The sequence below is a fragment of the Eretmochelys imbricata genome, chromosome 2 (genome assembly GCF_965152235.1).
Source record: "Eretmochelys imbricata isolate rEreImb1 chromosome 2, rEreImb1.hap1, whole genome shotgun sequence".
Taxonomy (NCBI): domain Eukaryota; kingdom Metazoa; phylum Chordata; order Testudines; family Cheloniidae; genus Eretmochelys; species Eretmochelys imbricata.
In genome coordinates, this window is record NC_135573.1 from 254,382,642 (window position 1) to 254,402,102 (window position 19,461).

Here is a 19,461-nt window from a genome sequence, read left to right on the forward strand (position 1 = left end):
AAGGGGTGGTGTGAAGGCAGAAAATGACGCAGCGAGTTTTCCGCGCCGTCGCGTTTCCGGCCGGCTTTTAACTCCACAATCTCAGCCTCGGCTCGTGACGTAACGACGTTCGGCTACGTGCGGCCGGTGATCTAGAGGTCACGTGGGGACAGCGCCGCTGCTGCGCGTAGGGAGCCCCATCCGGTCGGTGCGGCCGCCGGTCCCTGCATGTCGCTCGTCTCCTCTTTCTCTCGCCCTTGGGGTCTTCCGTCCAGTCCCGCCGCCCCGCCTCGCCGCCGCCGCCTCCTCAGCCGCCGCCCTTGATGCGGGTCGGGGCCGGGCGGGGAGAAGATGCCTCCGTCCAAGTCCCGCAAGATCGCGATCCTGGGCTACCGGAGCGTGGGTGAGCGCGGGGCTGCGGCTTCCGGAGCGGGGGCGGTGGGGGAATCGAAGCGGTCGGGCCGGACTGAGGCGGGGAGAGACTGGGGCGGCGGCAGGCGCTCGGGCAGGCCGGGAGGCCGCTCCCGAGAGCCCGGGACCGGGCGGCGGCCCTAGGAAGCTTGCCGTTCCGAGGCTGTGGCGGCTGCGGGTGAGTGGCCGGGCTGGTTGCCGCTCGCTGATTGCCGGGGGCGAGCCTCCCCGGAGGCGGGGAGTGCGGTGGGAGCCCGGCAGCGGCGCTGAGCTCCGAGCCTGGCGGAACCCGGGGCGGGGGTTCCCCTCCTGCTGCCTCGCTCTCCAGAGCGTCCTGCGGGCTGGTTCCGCACCTTGCGCTGAGAGTCCCCAGCGACAGGTGGAGCCCGGCCGGGAGAGCGGGGACTCCGGTAGCTTCACTTGACCGGGAAAGCCTGGGGCGCACTAACCGTGCGGGGTGCCGCCAGAAACTGATCCGAGTGACGGAAAGGAGCCGCCTTCCTCGCGGATCTGATGGCTGGCACCGTGCGCGGGCCCTGTAGGTGAGAGCGCTGCCTGTCTCGGTATCTGCCCGGCCTCAGGGCCGTCGGGTTCGCCGTGACTCCTCAGTCTGCCAAGGCCCTGGAGTAGGGGGGATTCGGAGTGCTTCGGCTCCCCTGGTGCCCTGTGGCTAGGAGAGGGGCAGTGTGCTGATCAACGAGCCGTTACCGGGAGACTTCACCTAGCCCTCTCATGTGGCTTTCTAAAAAGGTCACCTGGTCAGAAATGCTTCTTGTGAAAAGTATTCTTAATTGTAATGGCTAGGTGCCTGCTATCTTACTGGAAGGAGTGATGCCCACTGTTCAGGGCTCACCGTAAAGCTATCATTTTGGCTAAGGAGTTAACACTTCTAATATAAAACATTCACTTTAGCAGGGTTCAGTCACATGAATTCTCATGTTTTCCTACATGCTGTTGTGTGTTTAATGGAGTGATGTTTTTTGCAGAACCTTTTTAGTAATTATGAGCTATTGAGATGTGATTGCTGAGACACCAGCTAGGTACAGTACTTGCGGTGCATCAGTTCCATTGGTTCAGGGAAGCTATGGGGTGATTCTTTTCACTATTCATTCTGCCACAGACCCCTGCACAGAGGATATAAGCCCTCTCCTGCTGCTAGATTCTTCCTCTGGAATTGATTTACCCCCCTCGCCCCACCCCCTGGTGTGTTAAATGTCCAGTTCTCCCTGTGTGTCTCTTTTCCTCCAATTTGTGACTCTGCCCTAGCCTCAGTCTTTAGGGACATCCCTTCTTTTGATGGCGGGTCTCTAGATGTTTTTCTCATCCCAAATTTATGAAGATGTTCCAGGTTTATATAGTAGTAGTGCTGACATGGCAGTGCTGGACCTGTGCCTTATCACTTCACTGAACATGTGCAGTACTATTGCTGTTGACCCATGCAAATTAACCCAAGCAGAAGAATTCCCCAGAACCATCCAGCAGCAGTCTGAAACTAACAGTTATAATCAGTTTTTCTTTGTCTTCCCACGCTGTATGATTACCCTTTTCTTCAGGTAGATCTTACGGTTCTCATGGCTTAATGGAACACAATTTCTGATCTTGCAACAAAAGAAACATTTTAAAAATTAAGATAGCTAAGTCATTCCCCATGTCACTTCTGTGATTAGCAAAAGTTAAAAATGTGATCTTCAGTAGGGACCTATATTTAGATGGGAAACACGAAGGAGAATAAAATCTCTGTACTTTGTCTGCCCACAGCAGGGGCTTCCAGAAACAACTGCAATAGAAATGTTAAATGTTGGTAATTGTCTGAATCTGCTCAGTTAGGCCCCAATTCAGCAGCAAAGCCCCCAAACATTGAATTTTGTTGAATAGAAGAGTAAAGAATTGCTATACGCTATATAAGAATGGGTGTTTCTTAACTGTCATATGTACAGCAATAAAAAGGATGCATACTAAAAAGTAGGCGGTAAGACTGTTTAACATAAAGTTATGTATCTGCTTAAAAGGTGAGTAACATCAGTTACTTCCCTATAGAATTAGGGTCCCTCTCTGATTCTTCTACCATTTGAGCAATTTGTTTCTAGAAATGGATTAAGTCTCAACTCAGTTCTTTCTTTCTGGCCACTAAAGACATAAGGTGGGTGAGGTAATATCTTTTATTGGACCAAGAAAGACAAGGTTTTGAGCTACACAGAGCTCTTCTTCAGGTCTCGGGACCTAATGAAGACTCTGTGTAGCTTGAAAGCTTGTCTGTCTTGGTCCAAAAATAGATACTACCTCACCCACCTTGTTTCTCTAATATCCTGGGACCCACATGGGTACAACAACACTGCGAAGAATCTCTGACCACTGTAAGTTATGAGGGAAGCCTTTAGGCTAGAATTCCTGAATATAGTCTCAAATATTTTTCATGCACTTGTTTTAGTGTTAAATTCAAACTACAGAAACAAATACTAAAAAGTTCATTGGAACTTTGCTTTCATTCTGTAAAACTGCTTATTCATGAAGGACATTGAAGTGATAAGATTCATAGCTTATTGTCAATATCTAAAAAAGAAAAGTAGTACTTGTGGCACCTTAGAGACTAACAAGTTTATTTGAGCATAAGCTTTCGTGAGCTACAGCTCACTTCATCGGATGTATTAAGTACTCCTTTTGTTTTTGCGAATACAGACTAACACGGCTGGTACTCTGAAACCTGTCAATATCTAGGAGACTGACAATGGCTTCAAAAGCTCTACTCAGTAGAGAAACAAATTGACAACCTCCACCAGATAAAGCAATAATTGATCAAGGCTTGAGTAAAAGAAAAATGAGGAAAGGTACTCTGCCTAAAGCGCTCTCTGTCAAGTGCTCCATTTTGGAAGCTCCCTAAAATTTGAACTTTGCAACATGTTCTGCAGAGCTATTTCTGAGCAGGATTGGGGAGAATTCCAAAACTGAAGGGCCATTGTAGAGAATGTTCTGCCAACAGTTCTCTTTCAAATCAAGAATGCTTCAGCTCATTAATACCTACACCAATCTAGACTCTGGCTATATGGCAGGGAGAGAGAGTCTGAGTAGGCAGGGCCTAGGCTGTTTGCAGATTTATAGGTTAAAGCCAACACCTGGAAAATCATAATCCACCAATTCAGATCATTAAGCATAGTGCAATGTATGGCACTCTAGTTAAAAAGCAGCCTTCCACATTCCATCCAGTCTTCATTTTCTGAGTAGATTTTAAGATGTACTCCCAAGAAGTGTATTGCAGTAACCTAATCTTGAGATGACAAAGCATCAGTTGTGGTAGAGGTCCATATCCAAGAGACGATGCTAAGTACAGTTGAGAAGTCCATCTTTCCTATTGCCAAAAATTGATAATCCATCAATAATGGAGAATCTAAACAGACATCCATGCGGCAAACATGAGTAACTAGTGGACAACACCCTCATCCGGAAGGTCAGACATAGTCTCTCCCTCACACTCCACTTGGTTTCCTCCAAACTACCATCTCTGTTTTGTCTGGATTGAGCTTCAGCCACCTTGCACTCATCCATACCCCCAAACTCCTTTAGATGTTTGAAAAGGTACTTGACCACACTATTGCTGTAAGAAGAGGGAAGTTGAGGAGACTACTTACTGAAAAGACAGCACTCCAATTTAAGTTAAACCATTGCAACTTCTGAGTGTGGACAAGGTGGTTGTTTTGACTTCACAAGATGCAGACAGTTAAGTTAGAAGCCAGATGATTATTTCCCCAGAAAATAACTAGCAGTTTCTTCATAGTGGGAGGAACTTGACTGTTACCAAACTGTAGTAGCTAGGGTTAATCAGCTATTTAGTATTCAAAACATTCATAGATTCTGGTAAAGTCAAAGAATATTTGCATCCTAAACAATGATGGCATAGACATTTTTAAAAAATTATGAACTCTAAAAAGAATCTACATGTTTTGTATAGCCTGGTCAGGAAATAAAATACTTGAAAATTCAGTGTGAGGAGAATAATAGGTTTGCATGAGGTGAAATGAAGTAAGAATGTGAGGCTGTTTTGAGTTGTTTGATAACCCTTTTCAAGTTTCCTGAGGATGGCAGACAATTTGATGAAAAGCAGCATAGATGGGTTTGATGTTTGCCGTTGGATCATCTTATTGTGGATTATCCGTTTGAGGCAGACACACTTGTCTTCCCACTAGAATAGTGTCCGTTTCTTAAATGAGGTAATTTGGTAGAATAGCCTTGAGAAGGTGGCTGTTGGGCTTCCCTAAAGTATTACCCAACTCCACTGTCTCAGTGTATCTCTGCTGTAGTATGATGGACCTTTGGAGATGGCGTTTTTTTCCTGCCTTTACACTGGTAGTTGGACTGCAGGTCTTAAGTACGTAGCTGAAGGAATGAGAACGTCCCTTGTCTGAAGGTTCAGATTTAGGGCTTGTCTACACTTAAAACACTGCAGCTGCGCTGCTGTAGAAATTCAGTGAAGACTCTACCTATGCCAGCAGTAGGGATTCTCCTGTCAACATAGGTAATACTGCCTCTTGGGGAGGTGGATCTAGGTCAACGAGCAAAGTCTCTGTCTACACTGGGGGCTAGGTCAGTTTAACTGCTTTGTTTGGGTGTGGATTTTTCACATCTGAGTGATATAGTTATACCGACCCAATCTTGTACTGCAGACCAGCCCTCAGAAGTGATTTGGAAAAGTCTTTTCTATCTTAGAGTCTCTAATAGAACTAAAGTAACTAATTGGGCTTTTGGTGACCTGCCTGTTTTTTAGCTGGACTGTCTCTCATGATTTTCTCAGGTTTTGCATGCTATGGCATGCTTATCTGGGTGTAGAGCAGGGGTTGGCAACCTTTGGCACATGGCCCATCACAGTAATTCGCTGGCAGGCCACGAGACGTTTTGTTTACGTTGACCACCCACAGGCATGGCCCCCCCGCAGCTCCCAGTGACTGGGGTTCACTGTTCCCGGCCAATGGGAGCTGCGGGAAGCAGCGACCAGCACGTCCCTGCAGCCCGTGCTTAGGTCAGTGTAACTTACGACGCTCGGGGGGTGGCTTATTCACACCTCTGAGCAACATGAGTTATATGGGCCTAAACTGTAATGTAGCCATAGCGTTAGGCTATATCTACACTACGCACCTTCTAGCGACACAACTGTGCTGCTAGAGCTGTGCCGCAAAAAGGTGTGCAGTGTAGTCGCTCTTTGTCAGAGGGAGCTGTCCTGTTGCAAAAAAAATTCCATCCCCAACAAGCGGTGGTAGCTTTGTCGTCAGGAGAGCTCTCCCACCAACAAAGCGCTGTTGACACCGGTGCTTTTCGTTGGTAAAACTTTTGTCATTCGGGGGTGTGTTGTGTTTTTTTCCACGCCCCTTAATGACAAAGTTTTACTGGCGAAAGTGCTGTGTAGACAAATCATGTGTAGTCTCTGTAAACCCTATCACAGTATGTTATGAGCCTTTGCTCACTTTTCTTGATATAGTCATCTGAAAGCCTTCATGCTTGTCAAGGATAAACAAAAAATGCAAGAAATAATGCAGCCATCTCTGGACTGGACTGCAATTTCCCTATAGCATTTATAGTAGGGCAGATCGCAAACACTGTTCTGGGGAATTTAAGCATTTGTGCAGGAAGATGGAGCAAACATCCCCTTATTCTGGCAAAAAGTTACAGTATTTCTAATGACAGGTTTCAGAGTAACAGCCGTGTTAGTCTGTATTCGCAAAAAGAAAAGGAGTACTTGTGGCACCTTAGAGACTAACCAATTTATTTGAGCATGAGCTTTCGTGAGCTACAGCTCACTTCATCGGATGCAAACCGTGGAAACTGCAGCAGACTTTATATATACACAGAGAATATGAAACAGTACCTCCTCCCACCCCGCTGTCCTGCTGGTAATAGCTTATATTACAAATGGAGTCAGGAGTTTGCTTTTAGTCACTTCGAATGGTGGCACCTCTCAGTACAGGACTCATAACATCACGATGCGGTATCCATTCAGTATTAAATCAGAGGGAACAGATCCTTCTATTACATACTAGATATCCAGTGTCACTATTGTATCTGGCGGAGAACAAAAACCTGCTGTCATGTCGAAGTACCCCACTACAGAATTAGTGGGGCCTGTAACACACCAAAGCCATTGCATTAGAGCCACCTAGGACCCAACATTACATTCTAATGGTCAGAATTTAGGCAGTGTTTAATACTTAATTAGAAACGTTATTAAAATAAAAAAGTCTTAGACTGGGAACTGGATTAAATGGTCTTTACAGTGGGGATGCTCTAGAATGCCAAGATAAACAAAATGGCTGCTCCCAGCAGGGGACTGAAATGAGACTTAAATGCCAGTTTTAATTAAAAACTTCTTTTGATTGATTTTACCCTTTAGAAGTCAAACTTACTGCAGCAAACTTTTTAACAGTAGCTGAGACACTAGAGGCAGGATGTACAGCTACTATATCAAGCCACAGCAGGGTTATTTAAGGACACTGTTCTACGATTAACTCTTGATTTGTCTGCTTTATATTTTCTCTGTCAAATTCTTAAATGTTTATGCTTGTAGTTTTCTGACTCAGTGCTAGCTCACTCAACCAAGTGATAACATCTTTGTCTGAAAGGAAGGGGTTCCTTGTTTGAACAAGGCATGGATCCTGCTATTGCTATATTTATACAAAAGTTGAAAGTCTATTGTTTAGAATACAGTAACTTGCAAGGGTAGGTTCTGCTGCAATTAAACACTGGATGTCTGGGTGTGCAGTGCTGTCTTATGGAAGTGCCAAACAATTCTTTGGCTTCTATAATGCAGCCACTTAACAATTTACTCTTATACTGATGCCAAATTCAATTATAAAGTAAAACACTAGTCTACTTTAACTTCCGGTAGCTCTCAACAGTGACCTGCAAGAATTTATTTTAAATACTATCTAGCTGTAGGAATATATGCTGAATAATTAAAACATCAAGGGCTTATCTACATAGTAAGTTAGTGTGGCAAGCCAAGGCGTGAATCTACAGTGCACTAGTTTGCTGTGTAGTAATGTTCAGTGTGGACATTGCTATAGTGCACTAAAAGTTTCATAGTGTGCTTTGATATACTGCTGTTTGAAGTGGTAGTAAGTCAAAGCATACTAAGGCCATGTCTACTACGGACTTTGGTCCATGCAAATTATGTCAGCATAAAGTTGCCACAGTTAATATATCACTTGTGCGTGTGCATGCTTATACTCACCAGGAGTGCTTGTGTTGATGCGCAGTGCACTACAGGTAGGTATCCCAGTGTGCCACTTACCACCATCTGGCACAGTGCCTTTTGGAAAACTTTTTTTGCAATGTGTTGTGGGATAGAAGCAAGTTGCATGGGGGTGTCTGTGAGGAAGAGGTCAAATTCACGTGTGTTTACTCACAGAGTGGTATCTCAGTGAGAAAAATATCCCAATGGTTTTAGTTGCCCGTTGTCCTTCATAATATCTGTAAGGCAAAGAGGGAAAAGTTGCCGCCAGGGTGCAGGGCAGAGGTGGAGTGCCCATCTGACTTGAAACAGCCGGATGCAAGAGCCATTAGAGCTCAGCATGGAACTGTATGTCCAAGGGAGGCTTTGAAAGAGCACTTTCATGGTCTGCCACATTAATGTGGTGTGGGGGGCTGTGCTCTACCTTGCTCTGAACTTTTGAGGCAGTTAGGAATTGCATAGTGCTTGGAGTACATTTGATGAATATTCCACTATCTTTTAATGAACCTATGAATTATGCAGTGGTTGCTATACATTTATAATAAGGGGTCTACAAAATTTATGGCCATGAAAATTTGTGGATTCAGCCTTAAAGGGCCTCTGCACAACATCTCTCTCCAGCCCCAGACATGGTGAGCGTGAGTATGGCCTGAGGTTGAGGAGTGGAGAAAATTAGGGAATTTTTCAGTTGTATGTGAAACTATAATATTTTGGCCCCTATTTCCATATATATGAGTACAGGGCAGTGGCAATGAGTATTGGTACTATTTTCAACAAACAGTGGGGATTTTATCTGACTCCTGACTCTAACAAAGGAATGAAGACCACAGCTATTGCAGTCATCCCAAAGTCCCTCCAGTCCATATGCTACTAAACTGTTTGTTTGTTGCAATAATGCCTGCTGAAATCATCATGGAATGGCATGCAAAAGTGTCCTATCAGAAAGAGAGATATGAGGCAGCCCTCCCTAGAAACCTTTGGGAGAGGATTTCAGAGTACCTCCACAGAATGATTGTCTGTTTCTTGTTGTGGTCCATTATCTCTATGTTCCAGTAAGCAGAACTATACTATCCTGCTGGGCTATAATTCATAAATGAGGATAAACTTCTTGATGTTCATATCAATGCAATAGGGTATGTGAAATGAAAGGGTAGGTGAGTTGGTGTACATTCATTAAATGTCCCTGAGGATCTCAAGTGCTGCAAAGCTCAGTCATAAGTGGTGGAGGAGGCTAACATACAACACTAGCTCAGTGACAACTCCTTGGGAACAAAGGAGCAGATAACAAGGCATGATAACACTTAACTTGTTAGTCACTTCTCTGCCCCCTTTTGAATGACCACAATATCAATGACTTCTGAAAAACTGATGTATTGAAACTGCGCTATAAAAAAAGCGTTATAGCTCTTTTACTAGTTCTGCTTCATGAGTGAATGTCGTAACATCTACTTTATGACTAGAAGCATGTAGTGTAGAACATCCTTGATGATGTAACAACCCATATCACTCATCTTCCCATTCCATCCTCTCCCCAGCATCCTCATGTGTACATAAAATCTATGTTCTGAACAAATAAAACCCTGCATAAACACATCTTCATGGCAATCACTCAGCTACCTGCTATCCTCCTCTAGGATCTCAGTAGAAATAGATCCATTCAAGTGCCATCATCCCTCCCTGCCCAAAGTCTGAAAAAAATCCCCAAAATCTTGTTAGTACTTAGAATCACTATTGTTACTTGACCTGCCCATTATAGGATTGGGATCAGTGCTGTCTCCTTATTATATGTGCCCAGACTTCACATGAGTGGTATGGATCCAAGGAAATTCAGAGCCTGGGTGATGACCCCTAATAGACTTGCATAAGAGGCAATAGTTACTAATAGGTGCTTGTTTAAGAGAAGTTGGCACCATGCCTTCCTTTAGTCAGGCACTAGCTTGCAGCAGAAGGCAACCCCAGTCTTTTCCAGCTTGCCTGACAGAACATGAGTAACTCACAGGTGGCAACTCAGAGTTCTTACAACACATCCAGTATCTGACAAAATTAGCTGACTCATAACGAGAATATGGATTCTGTCCGTGATTATCACTACATATTCTACTTCTAGTGTGAATTCTTCCTATTGTATCTCTTTGTCAGCAGGTCCCAAAGGGGGTGGAGTGGGGCAGCTGTCTCTTAGTTCCTCCTTACACCATGAGCAGTTCCAACTAGCAGCCAAGGGTAGTATCTCTTAGAGCTCAATTTGTTTAGCTTATCAATAGGTTGGCAGAGTTAGATTGTTAACTTTTAGTTTGAATGAAAATGTCTTTTGGTTTTGTTTTAAGCATTTATTTTTTATCGAGTTCAGTTTCCTCAGTAGGAAAAAATCAAGGGGTTTTAGATTTTAATTTTTATATTGCGGAAAACAAAGGTGGGGGGGTGTCAGACAGTGACAGCAGTGTTGAGATTCAAAAAGTTTATTCCTGTGATAAGCTTAATTCAAAAGTCTAAATCACAGAATTTTGCCCATAGTCTTCAGTTCCCAGAGCTAAGGAGGCTTGAGCAAAAAAACCAAACCCGGGCCTCTTGTTACAGGTGTTGGAATGTATAATTATTTGTTACTAGCAGATAACTCTGGATTTTGAAAGCTCTCCATATTGGAATGTATGTCCTTATTGCAATACAAAATGTTGAGCTGCCCAGGGCGGACTATAGAGAGACCCATGCAATGTTTATCTTGACCTTTTCTGAACAGACTGGGTGATCAGTGTCTGTAAGAAGTTACTGGCACTGGAAGTGCACGTAATGCCACACTAGACATGATAGGCAATGACTCGGTTTCACTATTCCAGTACTGAAATCTGGGTACGCTGTCATCGCAGGACTCTCCACGCATCATGTGCAAGTCAGAATCATGCTTGAACTTCTGTCTGGCAATGGGAAAATACACAGTGAGCTGTAGCTCTCAAAAGCTTATGCTCAAATAAATTTGTTAGTCTCTAAGGTGCCGCAAGTACTCCTTTTTGCAAATACAGACTAACACAGCTGCTACTCTGAAACCTGTTTTTTTTTTATAGTCACTTAAATTGCATGACATCTGAGCCTTGACAAATAGATCAAACAGTTTACAGTTGACAAAAAAAGATCCTGAACTATAGTCTGTCAGGTACATTGTGGATATGGTTGCCTTTGGTTTGCTTTGAAAATCTGATGCAAAAATATGCATTGCATATGGAAGGAATTGCCTTTTGGAGCCCATTGACTTGAGTTCTGCTTTTTTAAGGCATTATCTGCCTCAGCTGCAACTTATAAATTGCTGTCAAACATGTGTCAGTGCAGTGTATCAAAGGTACCTTTGTTTCCATTTGCAAATAAACCTGATGGATAGACAAGGAAAACATAACTTGCAATAGTGTTCCTGCTAGTTTTCTTTGTCCGCGACAGTCTAATTTCATTGCCTTCTTTGGGGTGAATGCATCTTTAATGAGTCTGTTAAACTGTCCCAATACGAATGAATGAATTTTGCTGCTTCAAGCTAGAAAAAACAGCACAATAGCACAATGCGAAGGAGTAGCCACAAACGCAGTGGGCTCATGTTGTTGCTTGTCCAGACTTAAAAAGCACTCACCTTTGCCTATTGGTATATTAAAATGTACCACAAATTCATTGATGCAGAATGCATCAGTTTTGATTGCATGATCAATGGCTGCATGAGAAAAGATGCACAATGCATGGAATGTTTCAGAGTAGCAGCCATGTTAGTCTGTATCTGCAAAAAGAAAAGGAGTACTTGTGGCACCTTAGAGACTAACAAATTTATTTGAGCATAAGATTTCGTGGGCTATAGCCCACTTCATCGGATGCATAGAATGGAACATATAGTAAGAAGATAGATAAACACACATACATACAGAGAACATGAAAAAGTGGAGTAAGAGGCTAATTAAGATGAGCTATTATATGCAGCAGGTGTGAATACATTTCTTTCAAGTCCTTTACAAAGCATTGCCTGTGCATCATGTAGTCAGTGTTGACTGACATGTTTTTTCTCCTACGTTTGGCTGTACTCTTGCAGCACATCTTGAACCCAAATCAAAATGATCCCTGCATTGCACTGAAGAACAATAAAGGATTTCAGCAAATAGTATTTGATTGACACATTTTGTCATTGTTGAATGCTGCAAGGACATTCATTGATGGCTGTCTAGAAAGCTCTGGGGTTTCACTGTTTACTAAACAGAACTTCTCACCATTCAAAAGAGCCCTAATTACAGCTTGGTGATGAGCAAAAAAAAATTCGGCTGTGTGTGTGCGCAGTCCCCTCCCCCCAGCTGCTGATGTTCTGGACAAGTGTACGCTGCTGGTACATGCTTCTGAAACAGAGCTAATAAAAGTTCAAACCATGGACAGCATTCGTTGGAATCGCCTCAAAGCACAATACATGTACCAGAGTGTGCTGCAAATACACAGCTTTTTTCTTCCTCTTGTTTCATTCTTTCCATACAGGCTTCTGTTGTAGCCTGGCCTATCATTGCTTGGCTTTATTTTAATTTCCAGTGTTTGATGATAGATTTGCCTTTCTAGAGACTTCTGTTCTACAGACTTTGCAGCACAAACTATCTTTTGCTCCCTTTCCAGACTTCCACTGTTTTGAATTCGTCAGGGAATTTACTAGGATTTTTCTTTTATGACCCGTTTCTGCCATAAGCAGACTTGCCCCTCTTCCTGTACTAGTGCAGTTGAGTTCCTGCCATATATGTAATTGCATTCATGCTCTTCTTGAACACTGACCCCAAAGCACTGTGGTATTTAGTCCTTCAGATCTCACTGTTTGGTGGCCACTGTAACCCTTTTTGCAACATGATCACTTGTTCCCCCTGAGTGATCCTGGCCCAGCTGGATGGCTGTCCTCGCCTGAAGGTGTCCTGATCCTACTGGGACGATGTTGAGAATGAGCCCCTTGCTGCAGGACATGCCACTCTGCTACTGAATGGCTCCTGCCCAGGGATAGTGTGGGGGCTATCAGCTGGTGAGGGAGCAGGAGTGAGTTTAGGAAGTGGAGTTGCAGAGGGCTCTCTGCGCTGCTGCTGGGCTCATGATAACCAATCCCTGCAGATGCAAGGGGGTGGGGGTGAAGGGGATGAAGGCTGTGGTCCTGGCAGGGCAGACTAGAGACCCCCAGCCAGGCCTGTGATGAGGAGGAGAATGAGCCCTAGCAGAGGCCATTTATCAGCAGGATGGACTCCAATGTGGTCAAGGGCTCGTCGTCCTATTACTCCATGCAGTCCTGGCCAGGGGTCTTTCTGTTGAGCCCCTTCAGGATCATAGCCTCTCCCCTTGCATCGTGGTGGTCACTTCAGCCCTCAGAGTAGGTGAGTTACAGGTGCTTAGGGTGGACCCATCATATGTTGTCTTCCACAAAGATTAGCACTTGACCATATCCAAAGTTTCTTCCCTAGGTTACTTCTGTTTTCCACTTAAATCAAATGATATCCTTACTAGTATTCTTTCCTAAGCCCCATTCCTGCCAAAGGGAAGGGAGACTTCACACTTCTATTCAGGCAGAAAGAGAGGGCTCTAAGGACATCCAAGACACTCAGCCTCCGTTTATTTGCCATTTTCAAAGTGACTGAAGAGACAAGCTTACATCATCCCAAACAGTGTCAAAATTGTTTTCAGATTGTATCAAGCAGTTAGTATCTAGCTCATCGGTTCCCAAACTGGGGGGCGTGAAGAAATTCCAGGGGGAGCATGAGGCAGTGAAATTTTCATAACAAAAAAAACCATCAATGTAACTATTTAATAGACCAACAGACAATAAATTATACATATTCTGTATACATAATTCATAAAATTGTCCAATTACAGGCCTATATTATTTAACTACTTGTTTTTTATGATGAATATAAGTAGACAAGAATAAAGGTATAACAAAGTATAATAATAAAAATACAACTATAAATAAAAATATATAACTGTAATGTTTTCAAATTTCAAAGCACGAAATGCAAATATTTTTTATTTTTGCTTTTCGACGTGCAGGAGTGCCATTTTGGTCGGTGGGGAGGCCGGAGAATGATGTAGAAAGCAATGGAACTTTTTTTAAAACTTCCTAGCTCGCTCGCTAGAGTGTTTGAGACTTTTCTATCGTGGGAGTGGTTACCTCCACCACTCACCATGCAAGACCGGCTCATGATGGTATCGGGGATGCTATTCCTGATGGATACCATTACGACAGACCGGGTGGCTGAACTTTGACTTTGTCCTCACCCACAACTATTTCAGATTTGGAGACAATTTATACCCTCAAGTTAGTGGGACTGCTATGGGTACCCGCATGGCCCCACAGCATGCCAACTTTTTTATGGCTGACTTAGAGCACCGCTTCCTCAGCTCTTGTCCCCTTACGCCCGTACTCTACTTGCATTACATTGATGACATCTTCGACATCTGGACCCATGGAAAAGAAGCCCTTGAGGAATTCCACCATGATTTCAACAATTTCCACCCCACCATCAACCTCAGCCTGGACCAGTCCACACAAGAGATCCACTTCCTGGACAGAACGGTGCTAATAAGCGATGGTCACATAAACCCCACCCTATACTGGAAACCTACTGACCGCTATACTTACCTACATGCCTCCAGCTTTCATCCAGACCACATCACACGATCCATTATCTACAGCCAGGCTCTAAGATACAACTGCATTTGCTCCAATCCCTCAGACAAACACCTACAAGATCTCTATCAAGCATTCTTAAAACTACAATATCCACCTGGTGAAGTGAAGAAACAGATTGACAGAGCGAGACAGGTACCCAGAAGTCACCTACTACAAGACAGGCCCAACAAAGAAAGTAACAGAACGCAACTAGCCATCACCTTCAGCCCCAACTAAAACCTCTCCAGCGCATCATCAAGGATCTACAACCTATCCTGAAGGACAGTCCCTCACTCTCACAGACCTTGGGGAACAGGCCTGTCCTTGCTTACAGACAGCCCCCCAACCTGAAGCAAATACTTACCAGCAACTACACACCATGCAACAAAAACACCAACCCAGGAACCAAACCCTGCAACAAACCCCGGTGCCAGCTCTGTCCACATATTTATTGAAGAGACACCATCATAGGACCTAACCACATCAGCCACGCCATCAGGGGCTCATTCACCAATGTGATATATGCCATCATGTGCCAGCAATGCTCCTCTGCCATGTACATTGGCCAAACCGGACAGTCTCTACGCAAAAGAATAAATGGACACACATCTGACATCAGGAATCATGACATTCAAAAACCAGTAGGAGAACACTTCAATCTCCCTGGTCACTCCAGTAACAGACCTAAAAGTGGCAATTCTTCAACAAAAAAAAACCCTTCAAAAACAGACTCAGACGTGAAACTGCAGAACTGGAATTTAATTTGCAAACTGGACGCCATCGGATTAGGCCTGAATAAAGACTGGGAGTGGTTGGGTCATTACAAAACCTGAACCTAACTTCCCCCATATTAATTTCCCCCTACTTGTTACTCTCTCCTTCTTGTCAACTGTCTGAAATGGGCTGTTCTCATTATCACTTCAGAAGTTATTTTTGCTCCCTTGGTATCCTGCTGTCAGTTGAACTGTCTTGTTAGCCTGACCTCACACTTGGTAAGGCAACTCACGTCTTTTCATGTATTTATACCTGCTCCTGAATTTTCCAATCCGTGCATCTGATGAAGTGGGTTCTAGCCCATGAAAGCTTATGCCTAAATAAATTTGTTAGACTCTAAAGCAGGGGTTCTCAAACTGGGGGTCGGGACCCCTCAGTGGATCATAAGGTTATTACATGGGGGATCACCCCAAACCCCGCTTTGCCTCCAGCATTTATAATGGTGTTAAATATATTAAAAAGTGTTTTTAATTTTTAAGGGGGGGGTCGCACTCAGAGGCTTGCTGTGTGAAAGGGATCACCAGTAAAAAAGATTGAGAGCCACTGCTCTAAGGTGCCACAAGTACTCCTCTTTGTTTTTGCTGATACACACTAACACGGCTACCACTCTGAAACCTGTCAGATTAACTTGCATCTGTTCACGAATCAGGAAAATTATTTTTATAGTTTTTTTTAATTAGTTTTTTAATTATAATTTTTTAATTATATTATGGATATGATTAAGAAAAGGAAGTACGATGAAGACTACATTAAGTATGGTTTCACCATCATGGGGGGGAAAAATGGGATCGATTATCCTCAATGTATAGTGTGCCACGCAGTTCTCAGCAATGATGCCTGAGACCTACTCGTCTTGAGCGACACTTGATAAAGAACTACAGTGCTTTGAAAGACAAACCAAAAGAGTTTTTTGCTGCTAAACTTCAAAATTAAAACGCATGATGCTGGACACTACTGGAGGTTTTTCATCAAGCATCGGCCAAAGTGGTAGAAGTATCTTGTGAACTGTCATTGCTCATCGCTAAAGCCAAGAAAGCGCACATAATAGGAAAAACTCTTGTGAAGCCTTGCTTGTTGAAAGCAGCTGGTATTGTGCTTGGTGCTGAAAGCAAGGGGAAAAAATGGGAAATTTCGCTTTCTGAGATTTCTGTGAAACGTCTCATTGACATGGCGAAAGATTTAAAACTTTAAGTCATGGAGGCAGTGAAAGTGTCTCCTTTTTTCACAATTCAGTGCGACGATACCACTGATGTAGCACAATGCTGTCAGTTGCTCGTCTACGTTTGATTCATTAATGATGGAATTGTGAAAGAACTGCTTTTTTTCGAAGGAATTGATCACCACATCAAAGGCTTCTGCTATAAAAACAGTTCCTGACCTTTTTTTTTTTTTTTTTTTTTTGAAGAAAATGGACTTTCATGGGAAAAACTGGTTGGTGTATGCACCAGACGGTGCTCCAGCGATGCTTGGCTCTGGATTTGTGACATTAGTGAAAGGAAGAAAAATCCAGCCGTAACCACAACTCACTGCTTCATACATGGACAAGTTTTGGCTGCTAAAATCCTTCCGGATGACCTACATGACTCGTTGAATTTGACCATCAAAGTTGTCAATTTTGTGAAGAACAGCGCTTTAAATACAGAACTTTTTGCAGCTCTTTGCTCGGATTTGGGAACGGATCAAAATTCTTTTGTTTCACAAGGAGGTACTATGGCTTTCCAAAGGGAACATGCTTTCGAGATTATTCGAACTGAAAGACGAAGTGGAAATTTTCCTCAAGCAACAGGAAAAAAAGTTATATCATGTGTTTACGGACCAAACGTTTCAACTTTCCTGGCATATCTTGTGGACATTCTTTGAATCTTGGAACAATCTCAGTTTGAAGCTTCAAGGAAACAACTCTGCAAACATTCCAGCACACCACGATGCCATCAAAGTGTTTTACGGCAAAATCAAGCTTTGGAAACGTCGAACGCAAGCTCAGACGCCTAACTCTTCGTCTTTTCCAACATTTTCACCACTCACTGAAAATGAAGGTTTCGAAGAACTTTGTAAAGAGGATGCGAAGAACAAAATTGTTTCATCTGGACTACCTTGCTGACAAATTCATCGGCTATTTTCCAGACAACTTTTCTGCCAACCCCATTCATAAATTAACATGTAATCCGTTCTGGCAACGAATCGACATCAACGTTGAAGTATTGCAAGAACAAGCACTTGAAATAAGATTCAAGTGCAAAAGATATATTTTTGGAAACTTAAGCCTGGAGGAATTTTGGATAAAATATTTCCCAATTTACCAAAAGTTGGAGAAGCGCTACGTATTCTTCCATTTTCGTTGACATACCTCTGTGAGAGAACTTCTCAAGTTTAGTCATAATAAAAACGAAACAAAGGAATCAACTTGGATGTCAAACTATTTGTGTCGCACACTTTTTTTCATCTTTCAAACCTAGGATTTCCCAACTGCGGAAAAAAATGCAGCATCATCCTTCATATTAAATTCGTTTTGTTTGCTATTTATTCTAAATTACATTTTTATTTTTTCTTGACACACATTTGTTTGTACTTATTTTAAATTTATGAATTCAATTTGTTAAAAGGGATGGATGATGGTAAAGGAGAGGTGGGGGGCATGAGGGTTTTTTGAAAATTAAAAAGGGTGCATGATGCTGAAAAGTTTGGGAACCAATGTTCTAGCTAGATTAGAATCTCTACTAGAGTACAGGCCGATTCTGTGGCTTCTTTCAGAAGTGTTCCCATCTCTGAAATATTTAGAGTAACTATCTGGGGACTGGTATGTATGGTTGCAAAATAGTTCCCTTGCAGAAGCACCAAAGTCATGTGCGCATTTTGGCAGGGCTTTCTTGCAATTATTATATAGATAAGCTTTGAGCACCCACCTCCTTTCAGTTCATTGCTTTCAAGTCACCAAGAGTGGAACACATGGCCAATCACTTGAAGAAAAAGGTTACCTTACAGTAAGTGTGGTTCTTCAAGATATGTTTATATATTTCATGACACCACTCTTTTTCCAGAATTCACGTGTTACACTCCATTTTAGCAGGAAAGAAGGGTAGGTTGTGGAATACATATGGACAACACATCTTGAAGAACCAAGTCATATGGTATTCATTTTATTTGGTTGCTTATGGCACTAACCACCAGCTAAAGAGATGACCTGTGGCTGTGTACCAAAGTAGCTGAAGACTTATGCAGGACACTTAAAAGCTGCTAACTGGCTAGTGACACCAGAAATCTCTCCAGTCCATCAGAGTATGCTACTACCAGCAGAACATATCTTTGCTGGATCTACCAATCAAGCGTTCCCACCAGGATAGAGTTAAGGGTTAGCTCAGACAATTTCAGGATTTGATGGACAGATCACAATAGTCTTGATGAAGAACTTCTCCAGTACATAAAAAAGACTCAATGTACTAGCCTGTTTAATACAGTCAAACACCTGGAACAAGCCTATGATTCCAGGAAGGCTAACCCTGAAGAGCCATTATCTGCATGGACTATTAGTCTTCTCTACAAGCACTGAGACTTCTGAAATAGTGTGTCAAAAGTTAATGATCTAGGAGCCTAACTTAAAAAAAAAAAAAAATCTTCAAAAGTCTGCTTTGATTAACTATATAGTGCTCCATACTTACATACACTCATAATATTCCAGAGGGGAAATTCTATCGAATCTTACATTTGGCCATTATCCCTGTGTAATGTTCTCTAGAGCACTGAGCAAGAATAATTATCAAATGGGTTCTCATCACACATTTAGTTTTTTGCATTTGCAAGGTTTTGGGAGGAGTAGTGTGGAACACAACTATTGAGTTTTTTGGTTCTTCCTATCTGTTTTCTCTTTGGTACTCTTTCTGAGGGAAGAGAGGGAAATAATTCAAGTAGATTTTTGTAATACAGGTGACCATTCAATTTTAGCATTGTCTTCTATTCTTAGAAATCTTAACTCTCCTTTTTAAATGTGCATCCACCTAGTTATTTTATATGCTCAGTATTTCTTGGCCAAGAGGGTCATACTGACAGTGCTGTTGTAGGCAAAATTTTCAGTTGCATTAGAAAAGCTGGATGATCTTTCCATCCTCATTTTCAAAAGTAGTTATTCCAGATAAGAGCTGAATTTTTGCAAATGCCCTTAACTGATCAATGTCATACTGCCTGTTCCTGCAGTTGACCAACTCTTCTCTAAAACCAAGTATGTTGGCTTTGTCTGTGCAGTTCCTAGCTCTTTGCAGTTTTGAATGGCTTCAAGAATACTACTTCAGTATGCTATGCTATACAGCAAAGAGATCTATTCAAAGGTGTGCCATACTGAGCCAAGTGAAGGTCCATCTGATTTCCAAGCCTACTGCATATATGTATGTCTAATCTACGTAATACTACATTTGAGCATCCTATCTGAAAACACTGAAGTATTCCAGGT

The 19,461-nt window shown here is 42.8% G+C and overlaps 1 protein-coding gene across 2 annotated transcripts in view; it reads left to right on the forward strand.

Annotated features, from left to right (window-relative positions):
• Positions 1 to 116: 116 nt before the first annotated feature.
• The window catches only part of RHEB (Ras homolog, mTORC1 binding), a 61,682-nt gene continuing 42,337 nt past the window's right edge, over positions 117 to 19,461 (forward strand). The window contains exon 1 of one of the 2 annotated variants that reach the window (XM_077808403.1): positions 117 to 382. In XM_077808403.1, coding sequence (XP_077664529.1) covers positions 331 to 382 — 52 coding nt within the window. In that variant the 5' untranslated portion in view covers positions 117 to 330. The remainder of the gene's footprint in view (positions 383 to 19,461) is intronic. The other variant, XM_077808402.1, reaches the window with a different exon arrangement.